Here is a 21090-nt window from a genome sequence, read left to right on the forward strand (position 1 = left end):
GTGTGCTGCACCCATTAACTCGTCATTTACATTAAGTTTATCTCCTAATGCTATCCCTCCCCCCTTCCCCCACCCAACGACAGGCCCCGGTGTGTGATGTTCCCCTTCCTGTGTCCAAGTGATCTCATTGTTCAGTTCCCACCTATGAGTGAGAATATGCAGTGTTTGGTTTTCTGTTCTTGTGATAGTTTGCTGAGAATGATGGTTTCCAGTTTCATCCATGTCCCTACAAAGGACAAGAACTCATCCTTTTTTATGGCTGCATAGTATTCCACAGTGTCTATGTGCCACATTTTCTTAATCCAGTCTATCACTGATGGACATTTGGGTTGGTTCCAAGTCTTTGCTATCGTGAATAGTGCTGCAATAAACATACATGTGCATGTGTCTTTATAGCAGCATGACTTATAATCCTTTGGGTATATCCCCAGCAATGGGATGGCTGGGTCAAATGGTATTTCTAGTTCTAGATCCTTGAGGAATCGGATGGGTGGCATTCTTTATGGAGGAAATAATAGAGTACATTTCTCAGAAGGGATGAAAAGGTAGGATCCAGAGAGGAGCCTGTGCCCCTTTGTTCACTGGCAAGTCCCTAGTATGACTGTCCAGAAGGGAACCACAGTCCCATCTGAATAGCCTTGGTGGGCTATTTCTAGAAGTGACCCTGACCCTGTGTGCTGTTGGCGCCTTCTCATGTTAAACCACTCTCCTAAGGGCTCCTGGGACAATATTTAATAACACTTTTACTGGTACCTACTGTGTGGATGCAGGACACTGTCTCAGGCAGTGTGGGGGACCTTTGTGCTACATGGCAAAGCACTCAGGGGTGCTTCTGTCTTCCCATCTGTGACTTCCAGAACAATTCGCATGTACATGGAAAGTTGAGCCACAGTCATACTACTGTTAATTTGCTCACCTCCATTTCTCCAATTTCCAGACTGATAACTAGATTTATCAGACCCTTAAGGTCAGTCAGGAAGTATATTTTACTCCTCTTTTTATCTCCATGGTTTAGCCCAGAACCTGGCACAGAAGCTATCAGTAAAGAAGGGAATTCTGGATGTGTGAGATGTGGGGTGGGTGAAACGAGATGGAGCTGTAGAGGAAAAGAGAGCCATGGCACCCAGGAATCCCTTAGGACTTAAAGATAACCCTTATTCATAGCCTCTAAAAACCATGCTCAAGAGACGGACGTTGGCTTAAGCACATGTTGATAATCAGCAGACGTGTAAGGTAGGGCTCAAGCCTACTCCCCAAACTTGCTTAACTCCTAACACTGCTCTTCCTCTACAGATGACCTAACTGCTTCTTTCAGCTCCTGGCTGGCCCCTCGTTGAAATCCCTTGTTCCGCAGCTCAGAGTAGAATTCGACTCCCTCAGAGACAGAGTGGATGGGCTGATTATGATACTGGTGGTAGCCGGTCAAAGGACCCGCGGTAGGGGCTGCACTTGACAGCTGCCGAGGGAAACACCGGTGGTGATGTGGTAGGCAGTTCGGGGGTTCCTTGAAGCTCTTACTATGCTTGCACTTGAACTCCAGCACCATCCTGGTGTACGTGTTGAAGGTGGTGACAGCTGACGCCATGCAGCAGGTGAAGGAGAGCCAGGCCATGCTAGGGACAAACGCACAAAAAGATTGGACAATAAGAATAGGACTTTCTTGAGAGGAAAATACCATGACCTCTTCCTACTAGTGGACTAGCTTAATGCCTTGTAGGGATTTAGGGACTTTCCACCATGTTTCAGGTAAAGAACTGTGGGAAGAGAACTTACCGATTTCTGAAAAGAGAATGACTCATGTAGTCCTCGTATCAGACTAGGAGCTTAATGGATTTGTTTTCACTGAATTGATGAGTTGTCGGTGCCATGCCCTTTTCTATCTGGTGTGCCTATTTTGTGTGTGTGTGTGTGTGTGTGTCTGTGTGTATTTGGACTCCTGTTTCCCAAGCTGCATTGACCCTTGTAAAATCTCCAAGATTCCCCAGGCTTGAAGCTGAGCTGTATGCAGTGGACATAACCCACTGCATACCCTCCCTCTCCCACCCCAATACACACACACACACACACACACACTCTGCCAAAGGTGTCCCCCAACTTAGATGCTGGGAGGAATCATCCCTCTTCCGTCTTCCTTTGTTTTGAACCTAGCAGTGTTAGGGTCCACAAAGTTGAGCCTCTGAAAGTCATTCAGGAAAACATTTACTACAAATCAGGAGGTATTACAGGTTGTACTAGTGGAATTTGCTTCATATGAAAACAGTGTGGTTTTGGCTTAAGGGAGTTCATAATGGATGGGAGAGGAGCTGGAGATTAAGGGAATCTGGATGGATTCAAGAAAGGAAAAGAAGACACTAGGGAACTATATTAAACACATTCCTGAAAACTTGGAAAACCAAATCCCTAAATCTCCCTGTGGTTCTGGGAAGCTCAGGAAACAGGAAGTTTTGTGAGGTTAGGGAGGGATTTCATGAGGCCAAGTGATGGTTAAAGCCAGGTCACATGCAGGCACTGTGTGTTCATATCTGTTGCCTCTGACAAACGCAGTAGGTTCAGTCTGGGATGCTTCTGGGAGTTGACTGATGGGCGTTGCCTAGCCTGAGCTCCACAGCCGTAATGCCAAGAATGGCCTGAAGACAGACAAAAGATGAGAAATGCTGGATCTGGGAACTGCATTGAGCCGATGCCCTGGCTGGTGGAGTAGACTCAGACTCCCAAATTATTAGCACAGATTGTGCCACGGGAAAGGGGATAGGGCCTCACAACAGACGTGCAGGCTTCCTTCTCTGAGTGGAAACTTGAGCCCATCACTGTGTCTTTTCAGTGCTCTCAAAGTACTTAGCACTTAGTAAATATCAGTACAAGTTGACAACTTGCTGTGAATAAAGAGTGCTCCTTAAGGGAGAAAGTAAGAGCTCTTAGAGGTAATATTTAACTTGAATGTGTTGCCTCGTGATGTTTGCTGTCGCTGTCTTTTTAAGAGAAATCTAAAATGACTGACCCCCTTAGTTCTTTAAGGGTTAGAGAATGACTGTGGTAGTGAAGTTTTATTTCCAACACGGGTCAATAGAATAAGAATGGATATAGAAGGAAGTGAAGAGGAGAGGAGTAAGCCATTTACAGAGAATGCAATTCAGTCCAAATTTCAAAGGGATGTCTCCATTTCTCTGTTCTCTAATACCTTGAATCATTAAGAAAAAATAGAGCACATTTCCATAAGGCCTACAAAATCAGTCTTGTTTCCCCAGGGTGACATATATGCCAGGTGAAGAGGCAACTGCCACAGCTGATGAGCAGGAAAACTGGACAAAATAACAGCCTCCCAAGACACCCTGGAGGAATCCTCCCGGTACCCAGTCAAGGCAGGGAAGAATGGATGTGTCCTGATGATGCAGGCCTGTGTGTGGTTGACAGGCTCCTGGGATGAGGGATGAAGAGAAGGCAGGGCTTCACCGAATAAGCATCTAGCTGGGGGTAGAAAATCTCATGAAGGCTGGCTGGGTACAAAGGTTCAGGAGATGACAGCACTTACTAGAAGGCCCAGCCATAATTCCAAACATGTGGTCTCCAGTCTTCCGGACCCAAGTTGGCAGTCGCCTGGAAGACTTGTGAATACATCATGTGGGCCACCATCCCCAAGAGACCTACGGAGGAAACAGGAAGGCAGAGCCCTTAGAGAAAGGCTTTCACGCCATCTGCCAGGAGTATGATTTTGGATCACCCTTCTTGCAGTCAGGCGCAGCCTCTGTTGGAGTAACCCATTACCCTATGCCACCACATTTCCTGCATTTCCTGAAGACTAATCCACAATGGGGGCTTCTCCTTAAATGCACATCTTTGCAATAGGTGATCCCAGACTGTAGGCTGAGAGCTATGGAAAAAGTCTGAGTCAATGCTGCACCCAAGGCCACTGCACCCCACCCCTACTCCTTCCCACCTACACCCCAATGTTGGCTTAATTCTTCATTTTATATGTGCATTCTCTCACTTTATCCAATGGAGACTGGTCTTGAAAAGCTGTGTATATGTCACAGCTGAAAAATAACCCAAACAATAGATTTTACATATTGAGAAACTTGCAAATAAAGGAACCTAGAGGTAAATCATTTTGTAAAGTACATGGTGATCCAATATACAATTTCACGTTACTTCAATTTAAAATTAAAGATGCCTACCTCCATTCTTTATACTGCCTTTGGGCTCCTTCTCCCCTTCAGGGCAAAGACTCAAGTCCTCCAGCTAGGGCTTCAAAGGTGTCCAGGGCCAACCACCCCCTCCCACTCCAGGAGCAACTCACCTGACAGCACAGAGGAAACAGCAGCAAAGGCGCTCAGTTTGAGCCCACAGGCAGGGTTCGCAGTAAGTAGCAAGTCCGTTAGTAGCAGGAGGAAGCTGATGAATTGAAGTCCGATGTAGGTGATCTGCGTTCCCAGGGATAACCATAGGATTTCTGCCAGAAACCAGAGGAAGAGGGAGCGCTCACCCTCAGTTAAAAAACTGAACAAACGGTGAGCATAGGATGCCTATTAGGAGTTAAGACCCTAGCAGCATCTGCGAAGGGGAGAATGAGGCACAGTTGAAACCAGGGAGGAACATTACTTCATTCTGGTTCTTTGACGTCGCTCACAGCTCCCACTCTATAACCAATATATACCGAAGTAAGTTTGACCGACTGTAAATACTGTTAGGGAGATTTGAGAAGAAATCATCGAATTTTCATAAATCCTGCAGGGAAATAATGTTGCTCTAGTTATCATTTTTGTCCTCTTTTTCCTCATTTAATTTTGGGACGGTTTCCTCCCTGCCTCCTTTCTCCACTCCTTTCCTTTCATTTGAGCAAATAATAATAACAATAATAGTGGAGGAGGAGGAGGAAAAACCTAAGCCTTCCTACGCGGTTACTTGGCAACCAGAGTAGGTTAGCGCTGCTGTTGGTGGTTTTCTATTTGTGAATCTTACTTATCCCCGCTGTTCCTTTTTTGCGTTCCTGCATATGAATGAAAGTCAGTTCCAGGGGGAATTTGTGTCACCCTGTGGGGCTCAGAAGAGAAAAGTGGGAGATGACAGTGCAGTTTAGATCCGGAGAGGCTCAAATCAATGGTAACTACTGTAAATTCCTTATCAGACACATACTTGCCACAAAGCCCCAAGGGAGGGGAGGGGAGGGAAGCCTTCTCCATCAACCGCTTCCCTCCAAATCGGAGAGTGGGGTGACATGGGCCTTGCAACGTGGCAAATTCCAGTAGTCCTTTCTCACCTCTCTCGGTTGGTGGTGTGAGTTCAATGAAACTTCGGCACCTCTCCCCTGAAACATACAAGGTGCAACGTCATGGAACTGCTCCCTGGGATGGTCGGAATAAAAACCTTCTCCACCCCATACCTGGCGCTGCTCCCTCTGCTCTGACAGCACCTGCCCCGCATAGAGCAGGAAAGCAGGAAAGAATACCTGGGTGAATGAATGGCACAGCCAAGAGTCAGCCCAGTTGAATTTCTCTCTCTTCAATCTCTGATAATGCAGAAGCTGTTTCCCTGAGAGCACCTACATAGCTTAATATTCCCATTTCCCATGTCCTGAAGAGTTAATGATCTTATTGTTAACTAATACCTTTTGCTGCCGCTGTACCACTGGACCGAAGGGCTCTAAATTGTTTCCAGGACTGGGGATGGAGCAGTGCTAAGTGACACAATAATAAATATAAATGTAAATATACACATTTAAAAAAAAAATTCCTCTTCCATCTCCCTTTTAGCTCAAATAGGGAGAAGTAGCAGATACCAAATGGTTCATGATTCTGGGCATTAGAAAAACTTCACTACCAGGTGCTTTCTTCCCAGGACACAGAGTCGCCTTTCAGTGCTCTGGGCAGGGAAGAGGAGGTGCCTTCAGCTCATTCCTCCAAACCTGAGGAACACACATCGACCAGCACCTGCCTGCTTTGCTAGTGTGCACCGAGGGGCAGGACATCTGGCAGATCTGCCTTCAGCTCCTTGAGGGCTCCCCTACGTGATCTAGTTACCCTAGCTGGCTGGCTTCAGTTCCCCCACTTTTAAATGGTAGCAGTAATACTTAGAATGATAAAACACTTTGGGGCCAGGAAAAGGCTGTAAAGATTATCTGCTGTGATGCTTTCATCTCACAAATGAGCAAATCAAAGCCTATAGAAGCGAAGTTATAGGCTGGGCGTGATGGCTCATGCCTGTAATCTTAAGCACTTTGGGAGGCTGAGGTGGGCGGATCACCTGAGGTCGGGAGTTGGAGCCCAGCCTGACCAACATGGAGAAACCCCATCTCTACTAAAAATACAAAATTAGCCGGGCATGGTGGCGCATGCCTGTAATCCCAGCTACTTGGGAGGCTGAGGCAGGAAAATTGCTTAAACCTGGGAGGCGGAGGTTGCAGTGAGCCGAGATGGTGCATTGCACTCCAACCTGGGCAACAAGAGTGAAACTTCGTCTCAAAAACAAAAAAAAAAAAAAAAAAGAAAGAAACAAAGTTATTTGTATGAGGTCACAGTTGAGCAGAGCTAGGGCTTTCCTACAATATTCCTCTCCCTTCGTTTTGTTTCTAAACAGCAATTCTAGGTCTCTAGACTGGAAATTCTCATAATGTGAATGGTCTAAATGAAGCTTTTAAGGTTAATTCTATTTTTAACATGCTATTTTGAACCAACAAGTCTACTACAGAGGGAGGAAGTGAAAAGCCAACCTTATTAAAAGGGGCTGCCATAGAAAAGGACACTACACAGAGGTGGAAGGTTCTGTGCTGGGAGAAGGAGGTGAGGCCCACTGGGGTGTGGGCAGTGCTGCACTTCCCAGGGCAACCCCAGCCCTAAGCGGGCCTACCTGGTTTCCATGCCTGCATTAGATCCCTTGCCCACCCTGACCCCGTTGCTCTTATATCCCAGAATTTAGGCTACCTGGTTCTTCCACAGTTTCCTCACAGGATAGCCACATGCCACTCCGGAAGCTCCGGAAGGAGAACCGGTCATCCCCAGTCTCCCAGTTGTATCGTACCACCTCCTGCGTGGATGTGTTGGTGGTATCTCCATCCAGGGACACTGGCATGTCAAAGCACTTGGCTGCCAGACCTTTCTCGCACAGGGGCTTGGGCACCTTCTGTGTGCCCACAAACCAGTAGTTGCTGAGCAGGGATATTGTGGAGAAGCTGAGTGATAGCATGCTGAGGACGGCAGATAGGAGTGTCCGCTGGCCAGAGAAGGCCTTCGCGAGCTCCATCTGTAATAGACAAGCAGAAGTGGAAGGGAGGGGAGCAAGGGAGCTTGACTCAGAGCCGCGTCGGAGATTTGGCCGCCTTTCCCCGTGCTCCCTCTGCTCAAGCCATACCCCTCCAAGGCGGATCGGCACAACCCTCCTCTGACAGGGGCCGCATGGAAGCCCGGCTTCAGGAGGGGTGTGCAGCAAGCACCTGGAGGGTCTCAGAAAACCATATGCCCGCACGGGGGCCTCAGAGCGGCTCTCTCTGACCTTCTCCTGTCCTCCTGTCTCAGTCCCACTCTTGCCCGAGGCTAGCCACAGAAACTAGAATCCCTCTTCCTCAAGGTGGGTCGTGGAAACCAGAGCCCCTTTCCCCAGAGCCAGCCATAAAACCTAAAAATATTACTCTAACTTTCCCTCTGCCTTTCCGTGTACAAACTGACCCTAAAGAAGTTATCTGACCTAGCTTGTGTGACTGTAGGTCATAAGACTCCCATTCCAGAGAGGGTCCTGCCCCACACCCGGAAGGAAGAAATGCACGCTCAGAGAGGCCAACGAGAGGCAGGCCTTGCTGGGTTTCCCCACTCAGTCTATTAACGTTGTTAGATCAGGCCAGATGCAGTGGCTCACGCCTGTAATCCTAGCACCGTAATCCCTCCCAGAGGTGGGAGGATTGCTCGAGTTCAGGAATTAATGACCAGCCTGGGTAACATAGTGAGACCCTGTCACTGTGAAAAATTAGCCGGGCCTGATGGTGCGTGCCTGTAGTCCCAGCTAGTTTTGAGGCTGAGGTGGGAGGATCACCTGAGCCCAGGAGGTCGAGGCTGCAGTGAGCCATGATCGTGCCACTGCACTCCAGTCTGGGCAACAGACGATCTCTAAAGTCTGTTTTACAGAGCGCAGTCTGTGCCACTGCACTCCAGTCTGGACTATCTGTCTCTAAAAAATAAAGAACAATAAATAAACAAAAAAACAGTAGATCATGCCCTTGATGTCCAATCACATTTCTACGTGACTGTCCATACTTTTTTGAACCTAAGCATAAAAACAGACAATTTTCCCTGCATCTTTGGGTCTTCATTCTGAAGGTTCCCTTGTCATGTGAAACTATGATCAAATAAACTTGTATGTTTTTTCTCCTATTAATCTGCCTCTTGTCAGTGATTTTCAGTGAACCTTTGGAGGGCAAAGGGAAGGTTTTCTCCTGGCCTCTACACAATGCAGGGATGATGCTTCTTCAAGTTGAATCTTACACAGGTCCAACCGCAGAAAAGCGGTGATTTGCATAGATTGAATGACAGGGGCTGGTCTCTGGGCATGATATGCAGCAATACACAGAAGTAGGATAAAGGTGATCCACCAGATAGGACAAATTAGAATGACGAATGCAGAAGTCAGCATGAATTGGATGTGAACGTGTTAAAATCTTCCATTTCTGCTTCAAATGGTGAGAGTAGAATCAACATAGCCTCCAGCTGGCAAATCCTAGGGAGGGGGTGTGTGTGTGTGTGTGTGTGTACCTTTATGGTGACTGCCATAATGACCCCACCAACAAACAGCAAGGGGATCATTCTGAGTAGCAGTGATGGATCTGCCAGCAGCCACTACCTGGAGTTCTTGGACCAGCAGATTGAGCAAGAGAGAGAGAAGGTGGATTGCTGCAAATATTAATACCACTGCTGGCCAGGCCCTGTCTACTGAAGTCCTGCCCCTCTGAGGCTCACCCCAAGTCCCAGCTGCGTCAGGGACATCCCCTAAACAGCACCTTCCATGGGAAGTGAGGCTTGGAAGGGCTTCAAGGACTGTGGGATGTGCCTTCTTAATGGTACTCTTTTCATATTTATTTTTGGTCATGTCTTATCTTCCCTCCAAGATTTCAAGCTGCCATTAGGTAGCAAATGTGTCTTTGTGATTTTTATCTTTCCCACAGCAACTAGCACAGTATTTTACACATTAGACACTCAGTACTAAACGACTGAGTAAATTGAAGATGTTCTGAATAAGCATCAGATAGCAATGACCTCAGTCAGAGGTTATATAAAGTTTTTCTTTTTTTTTTGAGATGGAGTTTCACTCTTGTTGCCCAGGCTGGGGTGCAATGGCACAATCTTGGCTCACCACAACCTCCACCTCCTGGGTTCAAGAGATTCTCCTGCTTCAGCCTCCCGAGTAGCTGGGATTACAAGCACTGACTCATTTTTTTTGTATTTTTTTAGTAGAGATGGGGTTTCACTATGTTGGCCAGGCTGGTCTTGATCTCCTGATGTCAGGTGATCTGCCTGCCTCGGCCTCCCAAAGTGCTGGGATTACAGGTGTGAGCCACTGTGCCTGGCCAGTTATATAAACTTTTACATAACAGTTTATATAAACTTTTAACTTTGTATAAAATAATATTAATATATATACATATATAATTATATAATTAATAATTGACAAGGCAATTGACAACTTCTGGAAAACTTTTACATAAAGTCTCAACTTTATATAAAAGTTTAGAAAAAAGAATTGGGAGCATTCCAAATGCTCTTCGTGGTAATCGTTTTTGGCTTTGTCTTCACTGACAGGCAGTAGCACTGACTTGCTGAAGCATTTGCTATTGTAACAATGTAGTGAGCTATTGGTGTCCTCTTCCCTGAATTATAGATTCCTCTGAAAGGAGTATGGCAATGAATATTAAACTGGAAACCTCCGGGGGAAGCAGATGGATGCTTTGGGGCCTGGAGGATAAAAGAGGGCAGTGAACCTACTGGGATATGCGGGGCTATTGAAACCTTTGGAGAGGAGATGGGGCTTATGGTTCTGGGAGGGGTAGCAGTCGGGCCCAGCTTCCATCCACTGCCACAGAGACAATAGAATTTCAAATGCTCGCATTTGAAATTGTCGTGCCTGTGTAGGCTGGACAGCAGGTTTGGTGTCCACAGAGCCATGGGTAGGGTGTCGGCAGCCAGGCCCTTGGTCAGTGGAGAGGACCCTGGAGGGCGGTGTCTTCCAGCCTGGTGCAGAAGTGCCTGCCTCACAGTGGGGACACAGAAGAGGCTGCCGAAAGAACTGAAGCCCCCCGGATGGCTCTGGCTGGAGCCCCTACTCTCTATGTCATTTTCAGCCTAAGAGAATAGGAGGGCAAGCTAAAATATGACCAGTATTAGATTGCCAACTTTGTTGAGTGGTGGCTTGGAGCCAGATTTAATTTGACTTAGAGAAGTAATTTGGCAAGTCTCTTACTTTGTGTTAGAGCAGTTTATACAGTTATATTAATGCACACTGAACAGAAAAGAAGCCCATGCTTAGTTGCTGACAGACGCTTCTTAAAGTAAACCTTCTTGAGCTTTCCAGGGGATCCTTCATATCAGAATTAATCAGACTTAAATCTGCTTAGCTTAAGAGCTATAAATAAAACCACAGTTAAATGGACAGGCCCATAAATTTCCCTCCCTTATCACGTCCAACTTAATGTTTCTACATTAACAGAGAACTTTACCTTAGAAATGAAACAATTTGTTCTTCAGAATTTCCAGGAACTAAGACAGTGCATATCACAAAGTGCTTATTATTTATGGCAATAAGAAATACACAAAGATCATATGTATGTAAAACCAATATACAAAACATGATCAAGACAACTTCTGAAAAGCAATCTGCTGATATGATTTTACTTTTAAAAGCACTCAACAAATTAACTCTGCCAAGAATTGTCAGTTCTTGCAAGACTCTGGGTGACCTTGCCTAAGGACAAAAAATCTGCAGCATCTGGGAGGAGGAAAGATTTTCTATTGCCAGACACTGAAGTCCTATGTTGCCCAGTTCCCCTTTCCTAAAATGTTTTCATCTTGGTTTTAGTTATGAAAATCCTATTGGTTTTAGTCATCATTCTCTTACTATGAGTCATCCTTTCTAATAATTCTTACATTGCTTGAATAAGAAATGGATTTCCAGGTAAAACATCTTCACTAACTATTTGGTGTAAAGACTGACCTAAAGACTTAGGCAATTCTAACTTTTGTGACCTCAGCATTCATTTTTCAACGATCATTTTCAGTCTGGTTTGGAAAGGTGTCAATTATCATGTCAGATTTTAACTGCACACTCAATCCATTTCAAGTTACACTTGCAAGATTTTTACTCCACATTCAATCCACTTTAAGTTATATAAATTTGCAAGTTATTCTAGGGGTTATTCAGAAATAAGAAAGAATAATGAACCCCGTGCTAAGATACACCCACTTTGTGGCAACAAGGTGACAATCAATTTAAGGAAGAGGCAATTTGAGAAACAAAGAATAAAAAAGAGCTTGGACTGAAGCTCAAAGAGGTTCCTTCCAGAAGGAGTGTCCACCAGGCAGAGACACAAGGAACCTCATTCAGAAATCATCTTTTTGATATCAAATGATAATTTCACTCGATAATTTTCAAAAATTATCTTCAACACCTATAGTACCATGCCCTTTGCCACATACTTTACTCCTTTCCCCAAACATGCCTTTCCCTGCTACGATCCAATTACCTCTTGAATTGGAAGAACAAATCTAATTTTGCAATGGTTTCCATAAAGTGATCCTGAAGAAGTAATGGCCATAAGAACAACTCTATCTTTGTGTATGCAACAGATCCTATGCCAAGGTGACTCTTTACTCTCTGGAAAAGGGACAGAGTGGTTTCGCTAACACTTGGGCCCTTAGATCATTAGGAAGTGCGTAGGCACCAATGTATAATCAGTAACCCATCCATCAACATATATTAACAGAGTAACCCAGAATTAGTATAGGCTAGAAAGGACAACAGATCGATGAGGCAGGTGCACAAAAAGAGCCAGGTACAAAATAGCTGTAGACTGCATCCCTTGAGCAATATGAGGGGAAGCCAGTTACCTTGGCCATGGTCAGCGCCTTGCAGCTTGTCTGGAAGAAGCGAAGGATGCCATCTGCATTGCAGGTCCCTTTGGTTTAATGTTGCAAGAATACAAACTGTCTTCCTACCCTCCTTCCTCTCCTCCTACCCCTCCCTTTCTATCTCATATTCTTTGGAGTGCCTCATGATTAAATGCTGCCTTACAGGGAACATGGGCATTTAATAATTGACAAGGCAATCAGGGCCCAGCTGTTCTGGGAGATTACACCAGAGAGCTTGCCAATGGGGATCTGGGATTAAGCATAAAGAAGCAAGGACCTGCAATTTGCAGAGGAACATTTCTTTTAAAAGTAAATGATGGTTTAGTTTCCACTGCCTGCCATTCTGTAGGTAACTGGAGTGAATGGATTGGAATCGAATTTATGGCAGACATGAAGATATGGCAGGTCACCATTACTGCAGAAGTTTACCTTCCCTTGAGTAGGGTTTCCCAGCCCTTTGAAGAAACTCTGTTCTCTGCAATGTCAGGGCCTCATGGAGCCATGAACAGGAAATAGTTTCCCTGTTCCATGGGTGGTCTCCACCTTCCAGTTAGAACATTAGAATAAGTACTATTAAGTATCTCTCTCTACACATGGAATGCTGAGTGAGAGTGTTCGCTGGGGATGGGGTGAGGATGCAGATAGGATTGGAGATAAATGAATTCCAGGATCCGGAAGGCCGTGGCTATTTATCATTCCTCTCCCAACCTTCAGGCAAAGGAATGACAATATTTTATATTTCAAAAAAGAGTTTCTAAAATGTTGAAAAAGTAATCTGACAAACCAGTAAGGGGTCGTTTGCATATCTTCTTGCCACCAGTCAGTCAGAAGTACAAGTTGTTCTTTTTCTCCTCAAAATTGTACAAACAGCTGGGCCCAATGGTTCATGCCTGCAATCCCAGCACTTTGGGAGGCCGAGGCAGTTGGATCACTTGAGGTGAGGAGTTCGAGACTAGCCTGGTCAACATAGTGACACCCTGTCTCTACTTAAAAATACAAAAAAAAAAAAAAAAAAAAAAAATAGCCAGGCATTGTGGCAGGCACCTGTAATCCCAACTACTAGGGAGGCTGAGGCAGGAGAATCTCTTGAACCCGCGAGACAGAGGTTGCAGTGAGCCGAGATTGTGCCACTGCCCTCCAACCTGGGCCACAGAACGAGACTCCATCTCTCAAAAAAAAAAAAGTGCAAATTAATTGGGCAGAAAGAGATTCTGCCGCTGTTTGCGAGTCCCTAAACGCTGCATGGACTTTCATCCTCCAAGCCTTTGCTGATGCTCTTCCTTCTGCCTGGAATGCCTTCAATCTCTTTTTATCTGGTGAACTGCCTGCCTCTCAACGAAATTAGTCTAAAAAGTCATCCACTCTTTGAAAATGTTTCTTTTCTCCCTAGGATGTACAGTTCCCTCCTCATGGTCCTTGTCACACTATACCTCTCTCACAACACTTATTATTATTATTTTTTTTAATTTTAGTAGAGACAGGATCTCACTATATTGTCCGGGCTGATCTCAAAATCCTGGGCTCAACCAGTCCTCCCACCTTGGCCTCCCACAGTGCTGGGATTACAGGCGGGAGCCACTGCACCCGGCCTTCTCACAACACTTTCTATATTCCATTATAACTACTGCATTTGTCTTAAATGTAACTTCCTTAAAGGTCTCACTTTCATATTAGAGCAGTCGTTCTCAGTTCTGATGGAGTATCAGAACAATCTTTGAAAGTTTGGAAAATATGCCGATTCCTGGATCCACCCTGAGATTTCATAGTAGTTCTGGATGAGGCCCAGGGATTGGGAATTTTAGAAAGTTCTTAATATTTACCCAGGGAATTCATGTAAAATGGTACCTGTTGGACTCATTTTGGGCTTACATTTAATAAAACCCTCTGTATCCCACCTGGCCCTTCCTCCCCATCTTCCAGACTAGCCATGAGGTTGTGTTTTTCCCATTCTATATTTGTGCAGTTCGTTTAGGGAATCAAAGGCAGGTTCTTCTGAACTCAATTGTTTGAATTAGTCCACGTTCTAGCTGAATGAGTTGCTTTGGATCCTGCTTTTGTTACCTGTAATGTCTGCTCTCCTCAGACTGATGTTAACAAGCAAATTTGATAAACATGTGCCATGTTCAGGTATGTTTTCTGCGTCGCCCAAAGAACCCTTTATTTATTGTGACAGAACCCGCTCTCCTTTGGGAGGAGAAGGAGGAATTTTGTGTTCTTTTTTTTTTTTTTTTTTTTTTACAGTTGCATCGGCTGTTGGTTTCCTAGCTAGTAGTTTCATCATAACGCTGGGTGGCGCTATCCCCTCATCGTTTCCGCTTCCGTCACGTGCTTCCCCCACCAGTCGGCAAAATGTGGGTGGAGGTGGCTGTTCCTCCCCATAGGATCCTTTTTTAAAAAAAATTTGGCATCCTCCCTGCCTGCTAATCTACAGAATGCCATGTGTCAGCCCTGAGGACTTCAGGGCTGACACAGAGCTTTAGGGCATCCAGCCACCCCCTAGGAGTCTTGTATGGGTTTTTTTCCTGTCGCACTTTTTTTTTTTTTTTTTTTGGTGCGGCCAGTTCCAACTTCAGTGACTCAGTAGATCCTCATATACTTCCCATGGGAAATACAACTCCACGGTATCAGAAAATACAGTTAGCCAATGTTTCCTGATGAGTTTTGTGCACATTTTTCTTTACTTAATTGTATCTTCATTGTCTTTCCAACCCAGAACAGTGAACAATTATTTTCCCCTCTCTGTGCTTACACCCTTCAAATACTTGCAGACACTTCTCATAGCCCGCTTGAGTCACTGTTTGGCACGGTCTTATGTCTTTGGTTTTTATTGCCTCTGCTCATAAACCGCACCCCCTGTGCCTTAATAGCCTGAAGTTTGCCTTCCCCAGGGAAATGGGGATGGGAGTGGCAGACTCTTAAGTGTGTTATATGATGAGGCTCAGGGGTGGATTTATTTAGAGTGAAGCTAATGAAACTTCAGCTTCCATGTCCCCTACTCCCTCCACCTCTTCTAAAACCTTGTTACCTAATTTACACTTGTAATTGTGTACTCTTTTTCTTAAAGAGGGCCTCCAAAACTATATTATTTTAGGCCTCCACAAAGCCTGGGTCCACCCCTTAGGAAGCTGTGCATTTTGTGTGCATACTTGGCTGCCTGGCTGCTGAATGTGAACAGACTTGATCTCCCCCTCCCCAGGGACCCTGGGCCACAACGTCTAATTTCCTCTTTTTGACAAAACATGAGTTTTTCTGCCTGGCCACAAACATCAGAGCCCAGCATCCCACTCACTTCCTTTCATTGTAATTTGGGCATGTTAATATTTTTTTCTTCCCTTTCCTCTCTTAGAAGAAGTAATTGCTAGTCAATGCGACATAAATATAATTAGGTTCAGCTCAGAAGCTCATGACTCAGCATAGACACGAAGATTCCACACCTAAAAACAGTATTTAGCTCTAGCATGTTGGACAGTGATCATTCCAAGATGACCTCCGCAGGAATATATATGCACCTCATAATTTATGACACCACAAGGCCAACGGTGGGGGATAACCCATATTTGGTAACGTCCTCAGTCCCTGTTCCCTGTGCTGGACAAAACCACATTTACTAGGCTGTGCATCAAGAGAAAACAGTGGTCTTGGGGCACCTACACATACTTTGTAAATGGGAATGCAATTTATTGTTTTGTGAGTTCACTGCAGGTTAGGGGTGATTAAATGACAAACTGAATGCTGAGCCGGAAAGCAGGTTATATACCACACCACTTCCCTAATGCCAAGGCCTGGGGCTAAGGGATCCGGTGTTTTTTTGTTTGTTTTGTTTGTTTCTTTTTTCTTCACATCATCCACACTGGCATCTTCCCGGAAAGGTTTGTTTTCTCTCCCTGGCAGGAGTATCTCTGTCCTCCCAGGAGCTAGATTTCTGACCCACGCGCCATTAACTTCTTTCTATTACTCAGTAGACAAAGGCTGGAGCAGGGTGTAAATGTTTCGGCTATCACTGGTCTGATGACCATGCCTGCCCCTGTTCTCTGCTCCTGCATGTTCTAGCATGTGCCTCTCTCATGTAACTCATCGCATGACTTTCTTGTCTGTTATGCTCATTTGACTGTAAGTTGCTTGATATAGTAGCAGCTATGTTTTATTCATTGTTGATCCTCAGAGCCTAGCAGTGTTTTAACATCTATGAATGAATGAATGAGGTTTGTAATGCAAAAAGGCTTATGGATACAATTAGGAATCCTGAGTGAAGATGTGAATAAAGAAGTGAGTCCAAACAGCCTTCTGTTGCTAAAGGAAACAGGATGCTTCCGGATTCACATATGTAAGAGCAGTGAGAAGCTACAAAGGAAGTCATGGGTCCACAGGCACACCCTAAGCCTTTTTACGCAGATGCACCCAGAATTTCATCAAACAGATTCTCTGCCAATCCATTTCCTCTCACCTGTGGAAACATTCCTGCTTTTAAATGAGCAAAGCCCCAAAAACAGCGATGATCTCATGAAATAGTATATTATCTTTAGTGCACAGAGATCAGGGGACAAACAGATTGCTCAAAAACCAGTGACAGATTGGAAATGTTATATCCTTTTCCAAGCTGGGTGGTCCCCTACCAAGTAGAGCATTTTGGATGATGTATCTCCAACTTTCTGAGCTTTTGCTGCTCTAACTGCAATGTTTACATCAGTGCCTAACCTTCAGCTCCTTCAGTGATGAAGACAAAGAAGGTCTTCACACGGGACATTTTCACATTTGTTTCCCAACTCGGAAGGGAAGAGTAATGCCACCAAAATGCCCGTGCTTAGTGTTCAAAATGACTACATCACTGTAGGACACAGCTCCAGGATTTATTCTCAGCTGTAACCACATTTAAGGGGCCACATCACCTCAAATGGTCGCACAATCAAATGACTCTAGTCTTCCTAACGTAGATTCCGAGTGTTGGGAACACTTCAATTCAGTGGGAAGGGCCCTGGAAAAGCGTTTCGGGACCTCGTTCTCGTCTTTCCCTTTCCGCCTTTTAATGGAATTGTTTGAGGACTTTTGCTAACGCAGTCATTTCCAGGAGAGGAAGCCGCCTTTCTTCTAGGCCCCAAGCAGCTGGAGTGAATCAGAGGGGCAGCCACATCTGCACTTCCTGTGGGGCAATCGCTCACGCGCGGGTGACGGCGCCCGCGGGCCGGCTGGGGTCGGGGGCTTTTGGGGACCGTGGGGCGGGGCGGGGGCGTAACGGGTGGGGCCTCTGGGGGGTGCCTGGGCCGCGCTATCTCCACTTCCGAGCGCGCCCTCCCACCCCGATGAGTAACGCTTTCCCGCCCGTTTACTACAGCGCCCGGTAGCCTAGCAACGGGGCGCGTTGCCGCGGCGACGGGCCGGGCGTCTTTGGCATTGTTTGCGAGGCCCCGCCCCACGGCCGCCAACCACCCAGGGCTTCCTGACCGGGTGGGGCGGGGGACCCGGGCTGTTTCTTCCTCTGGGTCTTCCTGCGTCGGCTGAGAACCGTGTCCCGGGGGCCCTCCCAGAGAGCAGGGACGGCCAGGGCAGGCCAGGGACCCGGCGAGCCGCGGAGGGCGGCGCCATGTGTGTCCGGGAGCTGGGCCGGGGCGCTAGGCCACCTGAGGCGCGGCCCCTCTACCGCCTGGCGAGGCTGGGCGGGAGAGACGGGGTAGTCGGAGGGATTCCTTACACCCAGGCGGGTGGGCCAGGGCTCGGGATGTGTCGGGCTGCTGGGAGTCCAAAGTCAGGCATTTCCCTGCCCCTGCCTCCTAACGCTAGGGGTCCCAGGCTCCCGTTCTAAGGGAATGTCTGCACCTCGTTGGGAGGACTCGAGGGGCGGGACTTCGCCACCCAAACCCCTCAGCAGATCCGAGTTCTATTTACGACCCCTATGCACGACTGCACTGAGGATTTTCGCCAAGTTGCTTAACCTCCCAGAGGGTTAAATTTACCCTCCGGGGTGAATGAGGGCAAAGAGTTGTCCTTCTGTGAAAATCGAAACAGGTAGAAGAAGAGTGCCTCTAAGCAGCAACGAAGGGTAAGTGCACCTGTGCTAACAGCAGACACCTTGCTAGACCCTTCACACATCTTCCTTAATCCTCACAACCAGCGTGAAAGAGACGTGGCATCCCCATTCTACAAATGAGGGTTCTGATTCAGAGGGTTTGACTTGCTCAAGGCCACAAAGCTAGTAAATGGTAGAGTCAACATTGGCAATCTTTGCGGACTGTTCGCCTGACTCATCACCAGGCTGCCACTCAGTAAAAGCCAAGGCACAGTCACCTTTAACAAAATGTACAGATTGCAGGCCAGATTATGGGACCTCCTGCAGAATGAGGCAATGGAGTAAGTGTACTTTATACCTCTCAGGTACATATTAGCAACCAGACGCTCCCATATTCCCTCTGTGTCTCTCCTAGAAAACCACTGATAAAGAACAATAATAAAATTTACTCTAAGCCGTGACTGGCTTTTTCTATCATGTTCACATCCACTTCTTTATCATCTGTTCACTTTGGGCTGCTTCTGAATCAGGGAAACTGCGTGAGCCCACACTCCGATGGCTCTTCAGAACCACCAGCTCAGCTCTGCAGTCCCAGAAGCACCTCTTAAGTTATCCTGTTCTTTCCTTTGAGATCCTAACTTCCAGCTGGTCAACAACACACCACATTGCTCCCTCTGTTGGAATGTGTGTGTGTACGTGTGTGTGTTTGTGTATGTGCTAGTTTGCTGGCTAATCACAAGCTTCATTTTTCTCTCACGAGAAAGGCAAGATATTTGCGAATGAACACCATTTGTTTTTTTAAGTAATCCTTAGAGCTGAAAATTGGGAGGCTGGTCGTTTCTGAATGTAGGTCAAATCCTAAACAAGCCGCAACTTCTCTGCAGAGTGTGAGAGCCTTCCCGGGTCTGGAAGGATCCCTGAAGACTCTCCTGGATTCTCTGAGACCAGAAAGAGCTCCACCGTGTGTTGTCCTTCCCAGTTCCAGATCAGAGCTGGCTTCCAGCAGGACTTTGGGGGTGCCCCACTGTTCTCTGGCATAGAGCTTGATGTCTGCTCTTCCAGCTCACTGGGGTGACACACAGCTCTATTGTTGTCACCACTACTGGGCCTTTACAGGGCTCCAGATTTTGGCAACAAGAATAATACAGATGAAAGGAAAAAAGGAGAGGCATAGGGAGCCCTGGAAACAGAGAGGAGAAGGAAGACGATGAGGCAAGGGAAGAAGAAATGGAAGTTTTAATGAAGGAAGATGAAAAGGTAATAGGCCAAGGTATGGACAAACCAGTTTTATCTATGAAAACTAGGCTGAGTAACACATTTTCATTCCATTTTGTAGAACCCTATAGTGCATTTCCAAGCTCCTTACTGTGACCATGTGAAATACATGAAATTGATGAGTTAGTGTAACCTGTGTTACAAATCCAGCAGTAAGGGTATGTGTATGAGATGTTCATGAGATTTCAAAATCCTTGTACTTACCTCCTGGGTGAGGCAAACATTTTGAGTCAGTTGAGAGGAATCGCTCATTCACTCTTGCAGTGCGAAGGCAGAGAAGTTTCAGTTTATCTTCTGTTCTGTCTCAATCAGTTGGGTAGAATGAGTGTTTAGTGTGAAGATGAGTCAGGTCCCCTCTTGCCCGCAGAGGGGTAAGGTGGTGTGTGGTGGATTGGAGAGGATGTCCTGAGGGCAGGACACCAGCCAGGGCGGGGCTAGGTGACCCATGGGGTTTACTCTGTGGTGTCACAATGGCAGGCAGGGGTCTCCTTGTTGCTCCCTCAGCCTCCTCCAGGGGTCATGCTGGGTACCTGCCAGTGGCTGGATGTCTTCTGAGGTCATCCAGATCACTGCTTCTCTTATTGTGGGTAAGATTCACCTGGGGAGCCTAGTCAAGTGCAGGTCCTGAAGGTCTGGGATGGCTCTCATGCGAGTCCAGCCAGACCACACTGACTTGTGAGACTCTAGACCAGTGCTGTCAAAGAAAATGCAATGTGGGCAGCATATGTCACTTAAAATTTTCTAGTAGCCACATTAAAAAAAAGTAAATTGGACACACATATGGCGATACAGCAATCATATGCTATACATTACTATGTTTAAAATGTAGCCCTCCCCAAACAATAAAGTTGGGTTTAATGAAAAATATTTTATACTGCTTTCATTTTAAAATTAAAATTTAATGAATTCAGATTACATAAAATGAGAAATTCAGTTGCTCAGTTACGCTGTCCATATCATAAGGGCTCCACAGCCACACGTGGCAAATAGCTACCGTATTGGATGGCACAACTCAAGGCCATTCTCTGAAAAGGTAACAATGTACAGAAATTACCCTTCTAAAGGACTAGTATCTGGAAACCCAGTAAACATTCACTAACATCATTTTAATGAATCCATAATTAGTGTCTGGGGACTGTTAATAGGAGGCGTAACTCTCGGAGACTGGGAGAAGCTGGAATGTTGGCCTCATCCAGGATTCCAGCTAACAGTCTGGACGGGGCCCTCTGCCCTGTGACACCTGTCACACTCAGTCCTCCTCTGAGCTTTTGCCAGGGCTTCCCTCACTGGGATCCCTTCCTCCTCCTTGCTGCCCCGCCTAAATCTTACACAACCTCAGGGCACATGATTCCAGTCTCAGCACCTTGTGGCTCTAGCCCTCCTTACTCCCCATTTCCTCTGTGCTCACACAGCATGCCTGCTTTGCTTTCAGTGTGTTAGTCTGTTTCTCCTGAAATTCTAAGTTGCTTGAGGACAGAATCTGCTTTTTTACTTCTATCATGCTTAATATAGTGCTTGTGCATTGATTTTATATCCTAAGACTTCGCAGAAGTTTACCAAGACTAGGAGTTTTTTGGTGGAATCTTTAAGGTTTTCTGGGTATAGTTTCGTATTATCAGCAAAGAGATAGTTTGATGACTTCTTTTCCTAGTTGGATGCCTTTTATTTCTTTCTCTTGCCTGATTGCTCTGACTGGGACTTCCAGTAATGTGTTGA

General features: G+C 46.1%; 1 protein-coding gene across 16 annotated transcripts; it reads right to left on the reverse strand.

Moving 5' to 3' along the window:
- Positions 1-1193: 1193 nt before the first annotated feature.
- Positions 1194-19819, reverse strand: GSG1 (germ cell associated 1). Of its 16 annotated transcripts, none has more exons than XM_023226208.1 (7): positions 19579-19819; positions 6915-7233; positions 5603-5671; positions 5255-5302; positions 4295-4447; positions 3530-3641; positions 1194-1613 (listed from the first exon to the last, which is right to left on the reverse strand). In XM_023226208.1, the coding sequence occupies exons 1-7, from the start codon at positions 19624-19626 to the stop codon at positions 1271-1273; spliced, it is 1092 nt and encodes a 363-aa protein (XP_023081976.1). In that variant the 5' UTR covers positions 19627-19819; the 3' UTR covers positions 1194-1270. The 16 variants fall into 16 exon arrangements, with proteins under 16 accessions (XP_023081976.1, XP_031792134.1, XP_031792131.1 ...); XM_031936274.1 differs by having other exon boundaries at positions 3530-3668; XM_031936271.1 differs by having other exon boundaries at positions 5135-5302.
- Between the last annotated feature and the right edge of the window lie 1271 nt (positions 19820-21090).

Source organism: Piliocolobus tephrosceles, chromosome 10 (genome assembly GCF_002776525.5).
Source record: "Piliocolobus tephrosceles isolate RC106 chromosome 10, ASM277652v3, whole genome shotgun sequence".
Taxonomy (NCBI): Eukaryota; Metazoa; Chordata; class Mammalia; order Primates; family Cercopithecidae; genus Piliocolobus; species Piliocolobus tephrosceles.